The 16181-nt window shown below is 43.4% G+C and overlaps 1 protein-coding gene across 1 annotated transcript in view; it reads right to left on the reverse strand.

Moving 5' to 3' along the window:
• Nucleotides 1-1883: 1883 nt before the first annotated feature.
• The window catches only part of CHST3 (carbohydrate sulfotransferase 3), an 89807-nt gene continuing 75509 nt past the window's right edge, over nt 1884-16181 (reverse strand). Inside the window, exon 4 of the mRNA XM_083148599.1 lies at nt 1884-8440. Coding sequence (XP_083004725.1) covers nt 7186-8440 — 1255 coding nt within the window. The 3' untranslated portion in view covers nt 1884-7185. The remainder of the gene's footprint in view (nt 8441-16181) is intronic.

Below are 16181 nucleotides of genomic sequence, written 5' to 3' on the forward strand. Positions count from 1 at the left end.
CTGTAGAACTACTTTAGATGGCCATCAGTGTGACACCAATTATGCCCACAATATCCATACCCCCACCTATAGATTTGTTTCACAACCCACCCCATCCAAACAATTATCAGTTTGAATCAGAACTTATTTTTTAATCCTACTTTCATTTCTTGATTGTACTTCTATGTCAGGGTTGCCGACTTTTTATGTCTCCTCTCCGGGAGAAGCCCGGAGAGGAGACTTTCAGCTGTAGTTCGGGGGGCGGGGCTTGAGCTTTACATCATTAAGCCCCGCCCCCAGGATGGTAAAACCCCCCAATTCACGGATCTCCGTGGAGGGGGCGTGGCTAAAATGACGCGATTTTAGCTCCGCCCCCTCTGAGACCCGCGGATTGACGGATTTCAATCTAAAAGTATGGGGAAGACGCCGCAATCGGGGGGGTGGCGTGGGGGCCCCCCGGAATCCGGGAGGGTTGCCCACCTTTCCGGGGGGCCGGGAGGAGGACCCGATTTTCGGGATCCTCCCGGTAATTCCGGGAGGGTCGGCAACCCTGTTCTATGTACACTTAAATTTTTTTCACGATTTATTGAGTAAATTGTACACTTTGTAACATGGCAATTCTTTTTCTCAGTCTTATTCGTCAACTTCTTACACTCAAACCTTATCAATGCACCCATTGATGATTGTGATGGCTGGATCAGTGGATTGGCTCGGCGGGTGTAGGGAAGAATTTGGCCCATTGCACCCATTCCCAGTAGGGCATTACAGTGGTGCGGGTAGCGTGCGTCGCATCATGACATCATGTGGCCAGGCCCGTGGACCTGCTCCCACACTCAGGGGCTGCCCCACTGTTTGGTAGAGATGCCCGGTGCATGTGCTTTACAGATCCCCAGACCTCAGAGACTGCTGCAGGTTCGGTGAGGGGAGTGGCAGTGGCAGGGAGCAGTGAATTTTTAATTAATTATGGCGGGGTAATTAACGCTCACCCCGGTCCCTTCGCACTCAGTGCCTGTAATTACACACCCTAGAAACTGTACAATTTGAAAGTATAGAAATGGAGGTGTGGCCACGTCCCTTTCTGATTTTGTACCGATTTCTGACCCTCAGATGTTGGAGGATATGTCATACAGTAGGTGCTAAATCTCAGGAGTGGATGTGGAATTCATCAACACATACAAGTTATCAACTCAGGAGCGTTGTGTTTCAAACAACAACACCACACCTGATTTCATTGCCGTCATTGAGTATCAATGCAAACACATTCTAACATTATGGTGGAATCTATAACAAATTACAATCTTAGGTCTTTGGCACAGCATATTGTAAGATGACATTTTTCAGCAATTTTGGAAATAAAGAAACCCCAAGGGTTTCCCGGGCTACGCCGGGCGGGTCAGCTAGTATGTAATATACAAGACTTTATGTCATAATCTGCTATGACATTAAAATCAAAAAAGTGCACTACGGGGGTAATTCAGCTTCAGTTCTGCAAAAACAGCAAAACTGCAACTGCTTTCTCCCACATACCTGAAAATGTTCTGGACACAGCTGCATTGTCTAGATCATTCCCACCCAACACAGTGTCACTGCCCCACTCAGACTGTGGGTGCATCATTCCAGGACCACTGTGTGAGCCTTCGCCCATGCTCGCAGTGGTGGGCACACATACCCAGTTGTGCGAAAATCAACGATTTTCAAACAACTGCATGGCTTACTGAATTATCCCCAATGTCACTTTTTCCTAAGAGTGATCGATCCGTCCTCCAAATTGGACAGATACGCTTGTTTTACCCCTGAAAATCGAGAATGTACAAAAGCAACAACAAAATAAAAAAAATTGAAAATGTGTTTGGGAGAAGGCATGTAGTCAGGGTTAAAGAAAAGAGACAATTCCAAATCAGCAACTCACATTTATTTCATTTTTTTATTAATATTTTTGTAATTTTTGGTATAGCTCAAAATTCTTGCAAAATAAAATATCTTGTTTCTCCCCCTCTTTTAATAAAATAAATAAATAAAATTACTTGGAAACTGTGACATCAGTTTGCTCTCTAGCAACAAATCTTAGACAAAATAAAAATATAAAAAACAAACATTGGATGCTCCAATAAGAAATTGAACAAATCTGAATAAAAAAAAATAACGATTTCTAATAGAAACAAAGCAACAATTAATCTTCTTTAATTTTATGGAGGTATCATTATTTATCAAGACATAAGAAAATTATATTGACTAATGAAATGCGTGACCTGGATAAAATTAGTGCAAGTTGTCAATTTGTTGATGAGTACATATGACAAGTTATAGTCTCATTAGTGAATTGTTGGTTAAAAGTGCACATTCAAAGAAAATGGCTGAAGGCTAGTTCACACTCATGCACTGTCAATGCACTTTTCATCCACTAACTAAAGCCTGGAAATTGTATGGATCGCTTCTAATGATATAATTCCCACCATAGCTTTTTAAAAATGATAATGATACTTCTCAAATGCAACACAAGCTATTTCTCATGCATCAATCTGCACTACCAATATCCTGTATTGTGAAAAGTGCAGTGTATCAAAAGTGCATAGAACACGTGCTAATAACACATCTCTTCTGTGCGCCTGAGGTGCATTTTAGTTTCACCCATTTGCCCAGAGCATATGCCTGAATGAACCCTTACATTTACAGCAAACATTTCTTCACAACTGACCAGCTAAAGGGATTTGATGTAAGAACAAATGTAGGATCTATATGTGCTGTATTTCTGTTATTCCTATAATAAACAAATGCGCTTATTTAACGTAATAGTGTAAACAGCAATGATTTCCTGTAATACACATTACATTAATCTGACTATACTACTGTAAATAGTAATGCCAAATCAGTATATAAAAGGTATTTTGTGTTCAAAATAATTTTACAAATCCGTAACTCAGATTCACGTATAACACTTTTTCAAAAAAATCACTGGTCAAACCTGGGATGTTTGACCTAGGATTTTGTCAGGTCCTCACTCTGGGGTCCCTGCTTCCACTGCACTGTATTTCTTTAAAAGAGAAAACCCGGAAAAGCAGGGCAGTGGGGCAGGACTTGCAGGCATCGGCAGAAACCGTCGGGCATGCGTCAGGCATTGGTGGGACCAGCAGGGAATGGCGGCTAACAGGCATTGGCAGATGGGCATCAGTGGGGACCAGCAGGGAATGGTGGCCAGCAGGCATTGGTGGGCAGTCGGAGGCGGCTGTGCAATGGCCAATCTCCCCTGCCAAAAATTCCACAGCTCGTTACCCAGGAAAGACCTTCTAAAACCCTGCTTGTGTCCCAGGTAAAAATCTAGGGTCACTTTGCCAAGGATTTTTACCTTGTCACCATTTCCATTGACAATAAAACTGTGTAGGTGCACGTTCATGTGCAAAACCCCATGATTTTTATGGCAGTGGGAAAGCGGTTTTAGTTTGCCGGAAATATCATAATAGACCAATAGTATTCTGTCATGTTATGTCTGTCTACCATGGTTTTCTGTGTACCAGCACTGCACTTTTCTTACAGTTAGACTTAATAGAGTCTTCAAACTAATGTCTGGAGGGCTTAAGGCCCCATTCACTAGCACAAGGTATCACATGTGACACCCGCCAACTCACCCGGCAGCCCCCATGCTCTCCTTTTGCATATGATGTATCATATGCAATCCCAGTCGCAACTCCAATCCGAGGAGCATTGGAATATGCCTCAGATCGAAGTCGGAGGAAAATGCATGCAATATGGCCACTTTTCATTCGATCCCTCATTCCAGAAACTCGGAGATGGATGAAAAGTGGCCATATCGCACTAATGGCTGGGGGCCTTTACAGTACAACTGCTACAGTACTCCAGAGACTCCATCCATTACTGCAGGATAAATGAAAGTGTAAGCTTTCCAAGTCAAGGAGAAATGTAAAATTGCTGTGCCTGCTTCTCTGGGTTTCCTGAGGACACAGCATTAATTAAAAGCACAGAGTGAAACACCTATGTTAGGGAACTTTAAAAGTATGATATTGAGGCTCTTATAAATGAATAAATATATCAGATTTGCACCTTGACGCTTGCTAATTCACAGGAACAATCTCATGCTGTACTACGCCATTCAGAGCCATAGAGGTCTAAAGGGAATTTTTCCTGTAAGGAATACACAGAGGGCATTATGGTGCCATATGCAGCCAAACATAGAAGCCCATCTTGCTGGTAATTTATGGCATTTAGCGAAGTGTGAACCTGAGCCGGCAATGTACAGTATATACAGGTCTCTCTCTCAATCAAGATCCTGCTGACTGCCAGGAATGACTGCAATAAAACTTTCTGGGAAATAACATAAAGGGTCATTTATCTGAGTCAATTTATCAGAATAGCTGTATCAATGCTGTAAAGTTGCGGATTATGTACTATGTGCCCCGAAACTGGTCTAAGTTGTATTTTATTACCCTGAATTATTACTTTGTAAATACTGTGGGGGGAATGTCATAGCATGCCCAATGCAAGAACATACACACACACACATACTATATATATCTATATATACATACATACATATATACACACACATTTAGGGTAATAATTGCTGTTCGCATGATAATGCTGGCCTCAGCTGCTGCCCGATATGGCTTTTTTAACCACTTAACCTCTGTTGGTTCATGAATAAATCTGAAATTGCTAAATTGAATGTGCTGGTCTGCATTAAGCCGCTTATCCTATTTGCGTATAGCCTGTTTCATAACACCGATACGCCTCCCTGTCACAGAGATTCCAGACGCCCACACAGTTCCTATTTGTCGAAGTTCCTCCCCCACATCATCCACAGTGACGCCCTCTCAGCGCTACAGGACTTAAGTGCAGAAAGGGCATAACCACATCACGGAGCTTCCCTATGATGCACATTGTATACGCCCCCCGCCACCTCCTCCTGTATAGGCCACCACCACAGCCGGTGCAAGGTGCTGAGTTAGATCCTGAACATGGGGATAATGATAGAGGCCCAAGTTGTTATAAGTCAGAAACTTCATACAATACAATGCTAGCCCCGACCTTTAAAAAATTGTCTTGTTCTAGTGAATAGACATAGGGGATGTGCACTTTTAACCAACATATTCAACTGTCACATGAATGTCCTTTGTATAAATATGAAATGTCTTTAGATCCTTATTCTACAGACAGGTTCAGGTATAACCACAGGTCAAACAATGCCTAAAATAAAACAGTTTGATTCTACATTTATACCAGAATTACAGAACCTTCAACACGCCCTCCTTCCAACAGGTAGAAAATGCTCTGCTTCTGGGCTTCGGATACAATATATGATTGCCGTCACCTTTGTAAAAACATCTATCTCATCAATCAGGTGTCGGCAATCATACATTAATGGGGAAGTTCAAAAGCAGATAGCTTTGTACCTGATAGAAGAGATCATGTTGGAGGGCTCTGAATTATGGAGATTTCCAGCAGCCCTTCCAACTTGGTCCCTGTTAGATACAACATCCTCGGCTCCCTGACTTCCCTCTCCTTTGAGTGCCAAGTGAATTTGTCAAAATTATTGTGAAAATTGTCATGCAAAATTTGTATTCATCATAATGACCTGTAATTTTTACCTTATATAGGAAATATAATATTTTTTTTTTTTTTTTTAAACAACATATTTTATTTGAATCTACAGAACACGTGTGAGCTTTGCTGGTATTTTTAGCGGATATTTTGCACATCTCTCAGAGATTTTGGCACTCAAAGGGTTCATTTACGATGAAAGCCACCGGTTCTGAAAAGAGGAAATCATGGGAAAGGGGTCTCCACAAAGGTGACTACAAGTATACATTATGTTGGAAGTCCATGATCAAAACATGTTGTAGCTGACAGAAGGGGTCATGTTGGAGGGCATGTAGGCAAATAGTTATTAGTTGATAATCACTGGTGAAGTAATGAAGGGTACATGGTGCAACATACTATATCACACGGGGAGCGTAAGATTATTGAGTTGAAAGTAAAATAGTTTCTGATTATGGACCCTTTCCGGTATCCATCGCCAGTGCCTGTTTTGTTGTGGCTGCTCTGTGAGTTGGCCTACTCTGTTGTATTCTGTTGTGCACCAGTGATAAAACCTAAACCCGGCTAACAAAAGCTGCTCATACTGACTCTAATGCTTGAACTAATTATAAATGTTTGGACAAGTCCAGCTGCCCTCTACTATGCCTCTGTGCCCTAAGTAGCCCTACTGATAAGCATTCATTATCTCATTCCAGACCTCACTGAGCCAGAAGACAGGTGAGAAGTCTGCATACATCGTCTGGAGTGTTAGAACAAACCAGATTGGGATACAGGTGGTGCCAGCTCACAGCCATGGGAAGACAAAAAAAGAAGAGACTGGCTTCTGCTAAATTGTCACATGCTCATCCTCAGCTAGGTGTTTGTGTTGACGCATTGTAAGAACAGGACACATTAAAATGCTGGAAAGCAGAGTGTGAAACTGAAAAAAGATTCAGTGCTTGCGTATTTAGGCTGGGGGATATTGCAACTCATTTGTTTTTCATTTTCAAGTGCAGCAAAGCTCTGAGTGCACAAGCTGTTTCTCTTTCAAATGCACTGCATTTAAACGTATATCCCACATCCAGACTGTCCTACAGAAAACATCTGTTTCCTGAGAGGCACAAATATTTTCCAATTAATTAGACATCTGTTTTTGTATACAAGAAACCAATACAATCCAAAATCTATTTCTTTTTCGAAGGAAATGGTGTTTGTATAAAAAAAATGGTAAAGCTTTGATGCTATGGACATTTGATTTCATAACTGATTTGCTACGTAAGTTTGCAGAGTCCTAGAACTCTTTGGGTGTATTTATATTAGTGCATAAAATCCTTTATCAACTTCAGAAAACAGCCTGTGTTGTTGGGAGTAATAGACACTGGCTTCTCCCAGGCAAGGATTTCATTAGCGCCTGGATAAGTAGGCAGTTTCTGTACATCAGCAGGCATCATCCACTTTATCAGCCTTCACCATCTTCCTTTTATATGGCATTAAAAAAGAAAAAAACTTCCTAATTTAGGAAGCAATTCACTTCCAAATGCACACAGGCTTTAACGATGGCGCAATGCGGCTCAGCAGGCGCAGAAAGGCCCCCTCCCATCTGCCTCTTTTTCTTTAAAGCACTAAGTTTAATGGCAGTTTTCCCCAAAACATATAAATAATATAAATAGCAGAACACTACGTCACCCAAAAATTAACTCTTTCTTCTAGCAAACTGATGGATCGATTTGTAAGCGTCTCTATATCACTTGCCAACTTGTAGCCAAAAAGCTTCATGGCTGGTTCACAGACATCCTGAACTACCTGGGCTAATTTGAAGGGTATGCTGAATCGCCACTTCTCAAACTGTTCCGAGGAGTTCTTTTGTGTAGAGTAGATGCCGTTGCTGTCTTGGGAAGCTTGAGTGTTCTTGGTAATCCACTCCTCTACGTGTGGTGTAAGGGATATCCCAGCAAACCTGTACATTTCTTTGGCCTTTTGAAGAGGGAATCTAGCAATGTCTTCATATCGTATCAGCATGTAACGTCCTCGAAGCCAATCTGGTTGTCTCAAGCCCAACTCTGCAGACATACGGATGCTCTCACAGTTACCCCTCAATTTTTGGACCTCATCTTCATGTATGGGAGCCGCTCCCTCCAAAGCCCATTTTTTCCAGGATTCATATTTTCCAGAGAATGCTACCATGCGAGAAGCAAGAACAGCTCGCGGGTCGCGCACTAGCTGTATGATTCTCATGTCAAGACGTGGGTCTTCTACTAGAGTACGAAGGAACTCCAACTGTCTGATACGTACTGCTTTAACAGCTACGTGCTCTTTTTTCGAGCATGCCTCCTTTGCCAGTGTCATGTTGAGAGGACCGCAGCGGCGATTTTTACAGTGATATTTCTCAAATGCTTTTTTCACAAAGGGTGTGCACACTGGATCTTCACATAAGGACTTGCTGGAGCCCCTACGGAACATGAACCTTGTAAGGTGGTTTTCAGGAGGTGGGTTAATAAAGTGTTCCAAGATGTAAAGGTCACAAAGTAGAAGTTGCTGAAGAACATCTCTGTAAACAATTGCTGAACCGACTGCATTGGCCCCAATAGATTCAAATGACACCATTCTTTCAATGTGCCAAAGGGGTTCAAACAAATAGAAGATATTTCCCTGCTGGTTAAAGAATTCGCCCACAAAAGACGAGCCTGTGCGTGTAGTGGCCATCAGCAGTATATGTCTTCGAGGAGTTTTTGGAAGGTCTACAAGAAATGGTTTGCTTCCTCCAAATTGCAGAGTAACATTCACCAATTGTTTCCTAAATTGAGAAAAGGCAGAGTCAAGCTCACTAAGGGATAGCAAAGAACCATTCTCTGAATATACAACATTGGAATCCGTGCTGTTGATCTCTAATATGTTCTGTTGCATCTGCTTCAGGTTCAGTTTGTCCGACACTCTGCAAAGCAAAACAAACAAAAATCTCAATTATTAAAAGAACAGTGTAGCATTTTCCCATATCTTAAGTAACATTTATATTTTTCATATTGTAAATGTGCATATTAAACTGTATATTAGATTTTAAAAAGACATCCAGATAAAGAAAAACAATTAATGTCACAGGGGTTGGCATTCCTGCCTTTAGCAGTAAGTCATGCTATGTGTAGAGTTTGTATATTGTTCCTTCATCCTTCTGGCCATAATTGCATGTAGGCGTGTGGTGCCACAACAAAGAACCCTTGCCCTGCTTTTTGGCTAGCGGGGTTCCTGATAGGTACCCTGAAGCCAGTATTACTGCTGCAGTGCCATCTGCAGTGTCCTTTGGGCACCTCAGGCAGGCACACTATGGTCTGTACAGCGAGCCACTCAAAGCATCATCGGGATGGATTCCTCTGATGTGGAGAAATGCCTTGAGGGCATACTGTGTCAGTGCTGCTGTTACCTCATTTTGAGGAGATACAAGCTGGTAATGCAAATGCAAACATGATACTTTGAAAACCAGTGAAAATGTATTATCTAAAATAATAATTATGCAATCATCACTAATGGATTCAAATACATTGCATTTGCTATATAAAAGTAGACAATTTTATTCATAGGCCATGTTTATTATTACACCGATATATTAATCAAAATGCACAACATTAGCAAAATGAAAGAACCTATTGTTCATTTATACTTTAATTTGTGAGTGCCTTAAATTATATATTGTTGCTTTCATTGGAAGCTGCTCTAATATGATTTTATATATACCCCCATATTTGGTGCAGATCCCAGAAGTACTTGACCTGCCAAAGGCGGAAATCAGAGCGTAAAATACACTATGGGGTATATTCAATTACAGTTGAAACTGCCGTCTTGTCGGAAAGACGTCAGTTTCTGACTGATTTCGGTCGGAAGGGGTTCCGACATATTCAATAAGGGCTGTTTTTTTTCTGACAGGTCGGAATGCTCGGAGCTGATGGAAACCTATGTGGGTTAGCGGAATAGCCGCGGGTCCACGTGCTTTTGGCGGAATCGCAGCCAAATCTGACAGGTTTTGGCCCCATTTCCGCTAATCTCAATCAGACTTGAAAAAAAGTTGGATTGAGGAGATGAGGCAGGGAGGCTGGCGCCGGGTGTGCAGCAGCAACTGCTCACTTAGCGCCCACGGCCGCCGTCCCTCCTCCCAGTCCCGATGCTGTCTGGGTGGGCAGCAGCAGTAGCAGCCAAATCCTACGGCCAGATTTGGCTTCATTGAATAAAACATGTCGGATCCATTCCAACAAATACATGTCGGAATGGATCCGACTTTAATTGAATATACCACTATGTGGTCAAAATATGGACAACCTTCTAATTAGTGATTTTCCCATTTCAGCCACATCCATTGCTAACAGGAGCATACAATCATTCATGCATACAGTGAGTGCTGCTCACTGGTTGGTTTCTCTCAGACAATTTGGAGACTCTTGGCTCCTATTCCATAGTCCTGGCTTCTCAGCCACATGGACATCCCCCATTCTCAATTCAAAATGACTCTGCACTTTCTGAACACCACTAAATCCATTATCCCCTTTTCCCCCCTCAATGTCTCAGTAATGAGAGATGATTTTAGCAGCCAGTAGAAAAGTCAGCCAGTGTAATGGCGTGTGACTTAAACACTCCAAATGCAAAGTGGATCCAACTTCTCATGGTATTTTTAGAGCAAGAAGAATTCGATTTTCGAAGACAAACTGGAATGCGCCGTATAGTGTAACAGTTGCAGGCAGGGATGAAATGGGAGCCGAGTTATAAAATCTCACATAAAACAGCTTGGCTATAAATATAGGTTTTTATTATTAGTATTAGTAGTAGTTGTTGTATTCAGCAATGTTGTTAATCAATTAGATCCTGTTTGCAACAAATAAACATTTTAAAAATAGTGGCTCATGTACTTTACATGTATTTTTTTTTACTTTTTCCCATCAAATGCATCATATTCACTTAACTATGTGGATCAGCCGCACAAGCAGCTTCTGATTCTATGATATAGAGCATGCCTATATTCTAAATAGAATTGCAACTGTATCTACTGTACATAACAAATGTTATGCTACAATGTTTTTCAGCCAAACAGTGTAACCGGTTTGATATGCAGATGCATACAATGATATGTGGCATGCCTATATTTTGTACATAATTGCAAATATGGAGGTTATTCTGGTTGACTTGAAACTCCACCCTGCCACCCCGACGAATGCACACCCCGCCCCTCCCTCACTGCTGTTTCCCCTCGCAACCATGAGAGGTGATGTGTCACGAAGACACATCCCCTTGCATGTGCCCGCTGCAGGAGAAATCATTTGATGGTCGGCGATCATCGATTGATTTCCCCTGCCTTCTCAAATATGTCAGTGGAGACTGACTTTTATTTGCGGGCAGCGGGAAAAAGACACACCCCGTCCCACCTGCAATCCCATGGGAACACCCAGAACTTTCATGGGGATATACATGAAACGCTTGGCATTCCCATGGTCAACACCCGAGCCTGCTGCCACAAGCCTCCGGCCCACATCGTTCCATGCGAACGGCCCAGCGACATTGCAAATTGGCGCGGTCGCTCACAGTCAGGGTTTGCACCTGTGCAGAAATGCGCATGCACAGACCCTGACCATCGGAGCAGTGGCGGATTTCGGTTTACTGCGAGTTAACCAGAATTGGCCCCTATATCTGCATACCAAAGTATATTGCACTGTTTGACTGGGAAACACTGAAGAATACCATTGTTTTATGTAGATACAGCCAAAATTATATACAAAATATAAAAATGCTTCATATAATTTTAATCAATGAACAAAGAAGGTGTACAGAAGTTGGGAACACAGGCAGCGGTTGGCTCAGGAAGCGGACCATTAGTAAAGTTGTGTTACTCACACAGCAGGCATTAAGCAGGGTCAGGGCACAAAGGCAATAATTAGCCTGGGTAACAGCACTATGGAAGTATAGGATAACTGGTGTGAAATACAATAACTAATATTGATCTCCAGATGAAGGCTAGATTTAGAGCAGCAGAGAACAATCAAGCTATGGCATGAGAATAGCCCTCAGGGGCAGTTAGTGTACAAAAACATGTGAACACACAGCATCCACAAAGGGCATCAGTAATAAAACCACTACTGCATCTGGGCAGATGAGATAATACTGTCTGCTATCCCTAAAATGAACTCAGCCCAGTCGTAACATCTTGGGCTGTTTTTCATGGTTTGGCCTAGGCCTCTTATTTCCAGAGAAAGCTTAATGTTACAGCATACAGTACAATGACATTTTGGAGAATCGCATCACATAACTACTACTGAGTGGCATGCTATGTATAATGGACACTACTGCTGTGTGGTAATATGTGTATAAGGGACACTACTACTGTGTGGTAATATGTGTATAAGGGACACTACTACTGTGTGGTAATATGTGCATAAGGGACACTACTACTGTGTGGTAATATGTGTATAAGGGACACTACTACTGTGTGCAATAAAGCGGACTGTGTGTGATGATGCTACATCTCTTTTTTTTATTGCCACATGTCTGTTGATTGTGCTGTCCCTATTTAATATATGGGGGGTGGGCACTAATTCCTTTCCGACACAGGCACCAAGATGTCGAGTAAAGGTGCCCATACACGGTCCGTTTAACGGATCCGTTTGGGACTTAAATAGTACACATCGCATCGCATGCCTTGTGCATGCAGTGTGCATGCAATGCGATGCGATGTGATGAACAGCTAGTACAAAAAGTAAGTGCAGCACATACTTTTTGTACCGTACGATGAGATGCGCGGGAGCGCGCATCTCATAGTACAGAACGGACGGTCCGGGAACGGACCTTCTATGGGCAGTTTTAGTGCTCTGATCTACTTATGCTCCTGATACTTATGCTATACAGGAGCATAAGTAGATCTTTCATGCACTAACATTTGCAGGACAATTCCATTGTTAGTGAGGGTATATTTTGGTGATATGAAAAGTCATCATTTTTCTCTACAGAAATACAGAGCCCCATATATTAGTGTATAGTCACATGAAACATATATGAAGAATCACAATATTAATGATCATTGATGCTGATGTTACATGTGACTCTACATGGGTCTTTGCTCTAATTACTCATACTTGCCTAATTTTTAAGTCTCCTATCTGGGAGAACCCTGGAGTCAGCAGCACTTCTGGGGGAGGAGCTTGATGTAGACATCATCAAGCCCCGCCACACAAATATTGGGTCTTCGATGAGGGGGCGGAGCTAAAATGATGCGATTTCCATATTTAGCCATGCCCCCTCCCCCGAAAAGCCACAAATTGTGGTAATTTAATGCTGCCGCAGGGGAGTTGTGGGGAAGGGGGGGTGTATATGCAGTGGTATCCGGGAGGGTTGCCCACCTTTCCGGGGGGCCGGGAGGGGGTCCCGGTTTTTTAGGAGCATCCCGGCCATTCTGGGAGGGTAGGCAACCCTGTAATTACTAATTTAACCAATGTGCTGAATCTACACTAATAAACAGCTGGATTTCCACATAGAGGTTTTAAAGGCTTCCAGTGCATTGTAGAAATGGAATGTACAGTATTTCACAGTAACATACCAAACAACATATCTAGTTCTTGGAGCCATCTTCAGCCATATAAAGGGAGAGATTGCACACTGCAGCTGCCGGTAGAATAAAGCAAATGTACAGTATATTCTGCAAATGTTTCCATCCATTGGGCTTGTGTCAATAGTACCTAAAATAGCAACTTGTTTGGTTACCAACACTCATCAGTGGTGACAGGATGTTTTCTATCAATTGCCACGACAAACATTGACTTGGCATTCTAGCAGTGTGTTCAGTGGGAGCAGCATTTGCATAACAGTATATAATATTGTAAAGATTGGATACATTTGATAAATAATGTTGTCTATTAAGGCAAATAATAGTGTGTGATGTTGGGCAAGGGCGTGGCTACCCTAGGTGCAGGAAGTGCAGCTGCTATGGGGCCTAGAGCCAAGAGGGGCCACCTTCCCTGTCACAGTTGTTATATACAAGTGTGTAGTTACATAAGGGCAGGGGTGCAACTGATATGGGGCCCCGAACTAAGAAGCGCCACATTCTCGGCTACAGTTACATGTGTTATATACAAGGGCATAGCTACCATAGGTGAAGGGGTCCTGGGGCTGAGAGGTGCCGATCTTTCCTGCCACAGTTACATGTGTTATATACATTTAATATGATTCAATGGTACATAGGTGCCCTTACAAACTTTTGCCAACAAAGTTATAAATAAAAGGCCCTTATTCTGATCCGTTGGGTCCTCCGTGCACTCGCACGGAGGACCGATGTTGTGCGTCTGTGCATGCGCAGGTGCATTTCTGCACATGTGCAGACGCAGGGTGCGAACTTTCGGCATGGAGGGAAGGCAGGGCAGGGAAGGGCGGGGGGCACCGGGCAGCTCCATTACCACATGGGAACGCTCAGAGTTTCATGGGTGTTCTCATGGTAATTATGCCGTGGCTCAGGTGTGGGGGGCAGGCAGCTGACATCATCAGATGTCTGCTGCCTGCCCATATCCGATACAGCGTGCACGCATATGTAAGTTACTTGAAAGTCGGCGACCATCATAAGATGTGGGTGTTCCCCCAGGCATGCGAATGGATGTTTATGCTAAACATCCATTCGCAGCCTGTACGGGCGAATCCGCGATGCGAGGGGGGGGGGGGCTGGGCGGCCGGGCATTTGCAGCCTTGCGAATCAACCAGAATAACCCACAAAGTGAACTAGAGCAATACTATGGGTCATAACATAAATTGGGGCACTATTTTGGGGCATAAAATTACAAACTGCTGTGGAGAGGTGTCTTTCTAGAACAGGTACGGACCCACAAACAGCTCCTGACTGGCCTGCCGCTCAGCGCAGTTGTATTTGTGTCCGATGGTGGCTGTGTGTGCGCGTGGAGTAATCCTGTGTAGCTGACTCTCGTGTATAGAAGGCGCCAGGCACGGTCCGGCACATGCGCGAAAAGCCACAGGACTATGCCACGTGCACACAACCACCATAGGACACACATGCAGCAGGGCCGAGCTGCCCACCGCCCTTGTCACTAGAGCCGCTGCGCCACCGCCAAGGATGGGTGAGTCACCGTGACTGCATGGGGCTGCAATCTGCGCCATTTTTAAAGGCTGGCATGCAGTATAAGGGGCCTACTATTGTGTTGCATGATGTGTAAAAGGGGTATATGGTGTGCTACAATACATTTAAAGACACACACCCTTTTGCAGTTTTATGCTGTGAGGGATCCACATGGATGCCTACCAGCATCCCTGGCGGCGTGCACGTCACTCGACGCATGCGCAGATAAGACTCAAGGTCAGAAACCCGGAAGTCCTATGACTGCAAGAGCTGTCATTTGCCAATTTCTTCATGCTAATGGCATTACTAAACACTGGTATGCATACGGAGACTGGCAGCAAGCATCATAAACTTCTTGCAATGCATGCTGCACCCAGTGAGTGACAGGTAGCCAGCACTCGGGGTTGGTAATGGGATTGGCAAGAAAAATGCAGGGAGTGAAGGGATTGTTTTCTAGGTGTGCCTTAGCGTTCCTCTGCAAATGTAGATCGAGAGGGCCTGGCACATTCTGAGACTGCATAGACTATTTCAGATGTTCCATGGTGCACCGATGTGCCTACTTATGTGCATCTGTGTATATGCGAGACACCGGAGATGAGAATTTCTTTGCACAAGACATCAGCAAAGTCATTAGCATGTTCCCCTTAGTCCGGAAATTGCAGCTGCGAATGCATCCGTGTGCATCTCTAAATCCGGCCAAAGACACAACAATCATGTGCCTGCAGTATGACTGTTATGTTATCCATCTAGTCCAGGGGGCCCAGACTTTCCCATAACATGTACCACAGCATGAGCTCTATTAAAATGTTATTACTTGTTTCAATATCATTGCGTGCCATTTGTATATTGCTGTATGACTCTGTAATTAAGTTTGCAGAGAGAAGCACTGAGTTGCTTGCTGGGAGCTTGCGCTATGTCACTGTTTTAATGGATCTGTTTGATTGCAGACTGCAGAGGAGGTGTTTGATGTGGGTGCCGGACGGGGTCCCGACAGTCGGGATCCCGACAGGCATTCACCCGACGTCGGGATACTGACTGTCAAAACTCCGACAGCCGGGTTCCCGACGGCCGTCGCCTATTTTCCCTCGTGGGGGTCCACGACCCCCATAGAGGGAGAATAGAATAGGTGGCTCGCGCAGCGAGCCACAGTGCCCGCAAGGGGCTTTGTTGTGCTCGCCATTCTGTCTGGGTCCGGCCAGCCGGGATCCCGACGTCGGGCTCATGACTGTTGGGATCCCGACTGTCGGACCCCTATACCACACCCGTTTGATGTATGTTGTTACAATACAACAGTTTTTCAATGATTATTGTATTTTTAATTAAACAGTTAGATAGTTGCAATATTGCATAAATATTTATTTCATTCTGTAAAGGTAGAGTAGTATGTGTTACTTCAAAAACTTATTAAGGATTTAAATACATATTATACAGTACTCCATAATTGTCATCTAGATATGTGGAGTATGAGCAAGGATTTTTGCACTACACTCCACATTGGTCATCTAGATGTGTGGCGTATGAGCAATTATTTTTGCACTACAATACATATTGGTCATCTAGATGCATGGTGTATGAGTAAGGATTTTTG

Source organism: Crinia signifera, chromosome 6, assembly GCF_055691185.1.
Source record: "Crinia signifera chromosome 6, ASM5569118v1, whole genome shotgun sequence".
In the NCBI taxonomy this organism is placed as follows: domain Eukaryota; kingdom Metazoa; phylum Chordata; class Amphibia; order Anura; family Myobatrachidae; genus Crinia; species Crinia signifera.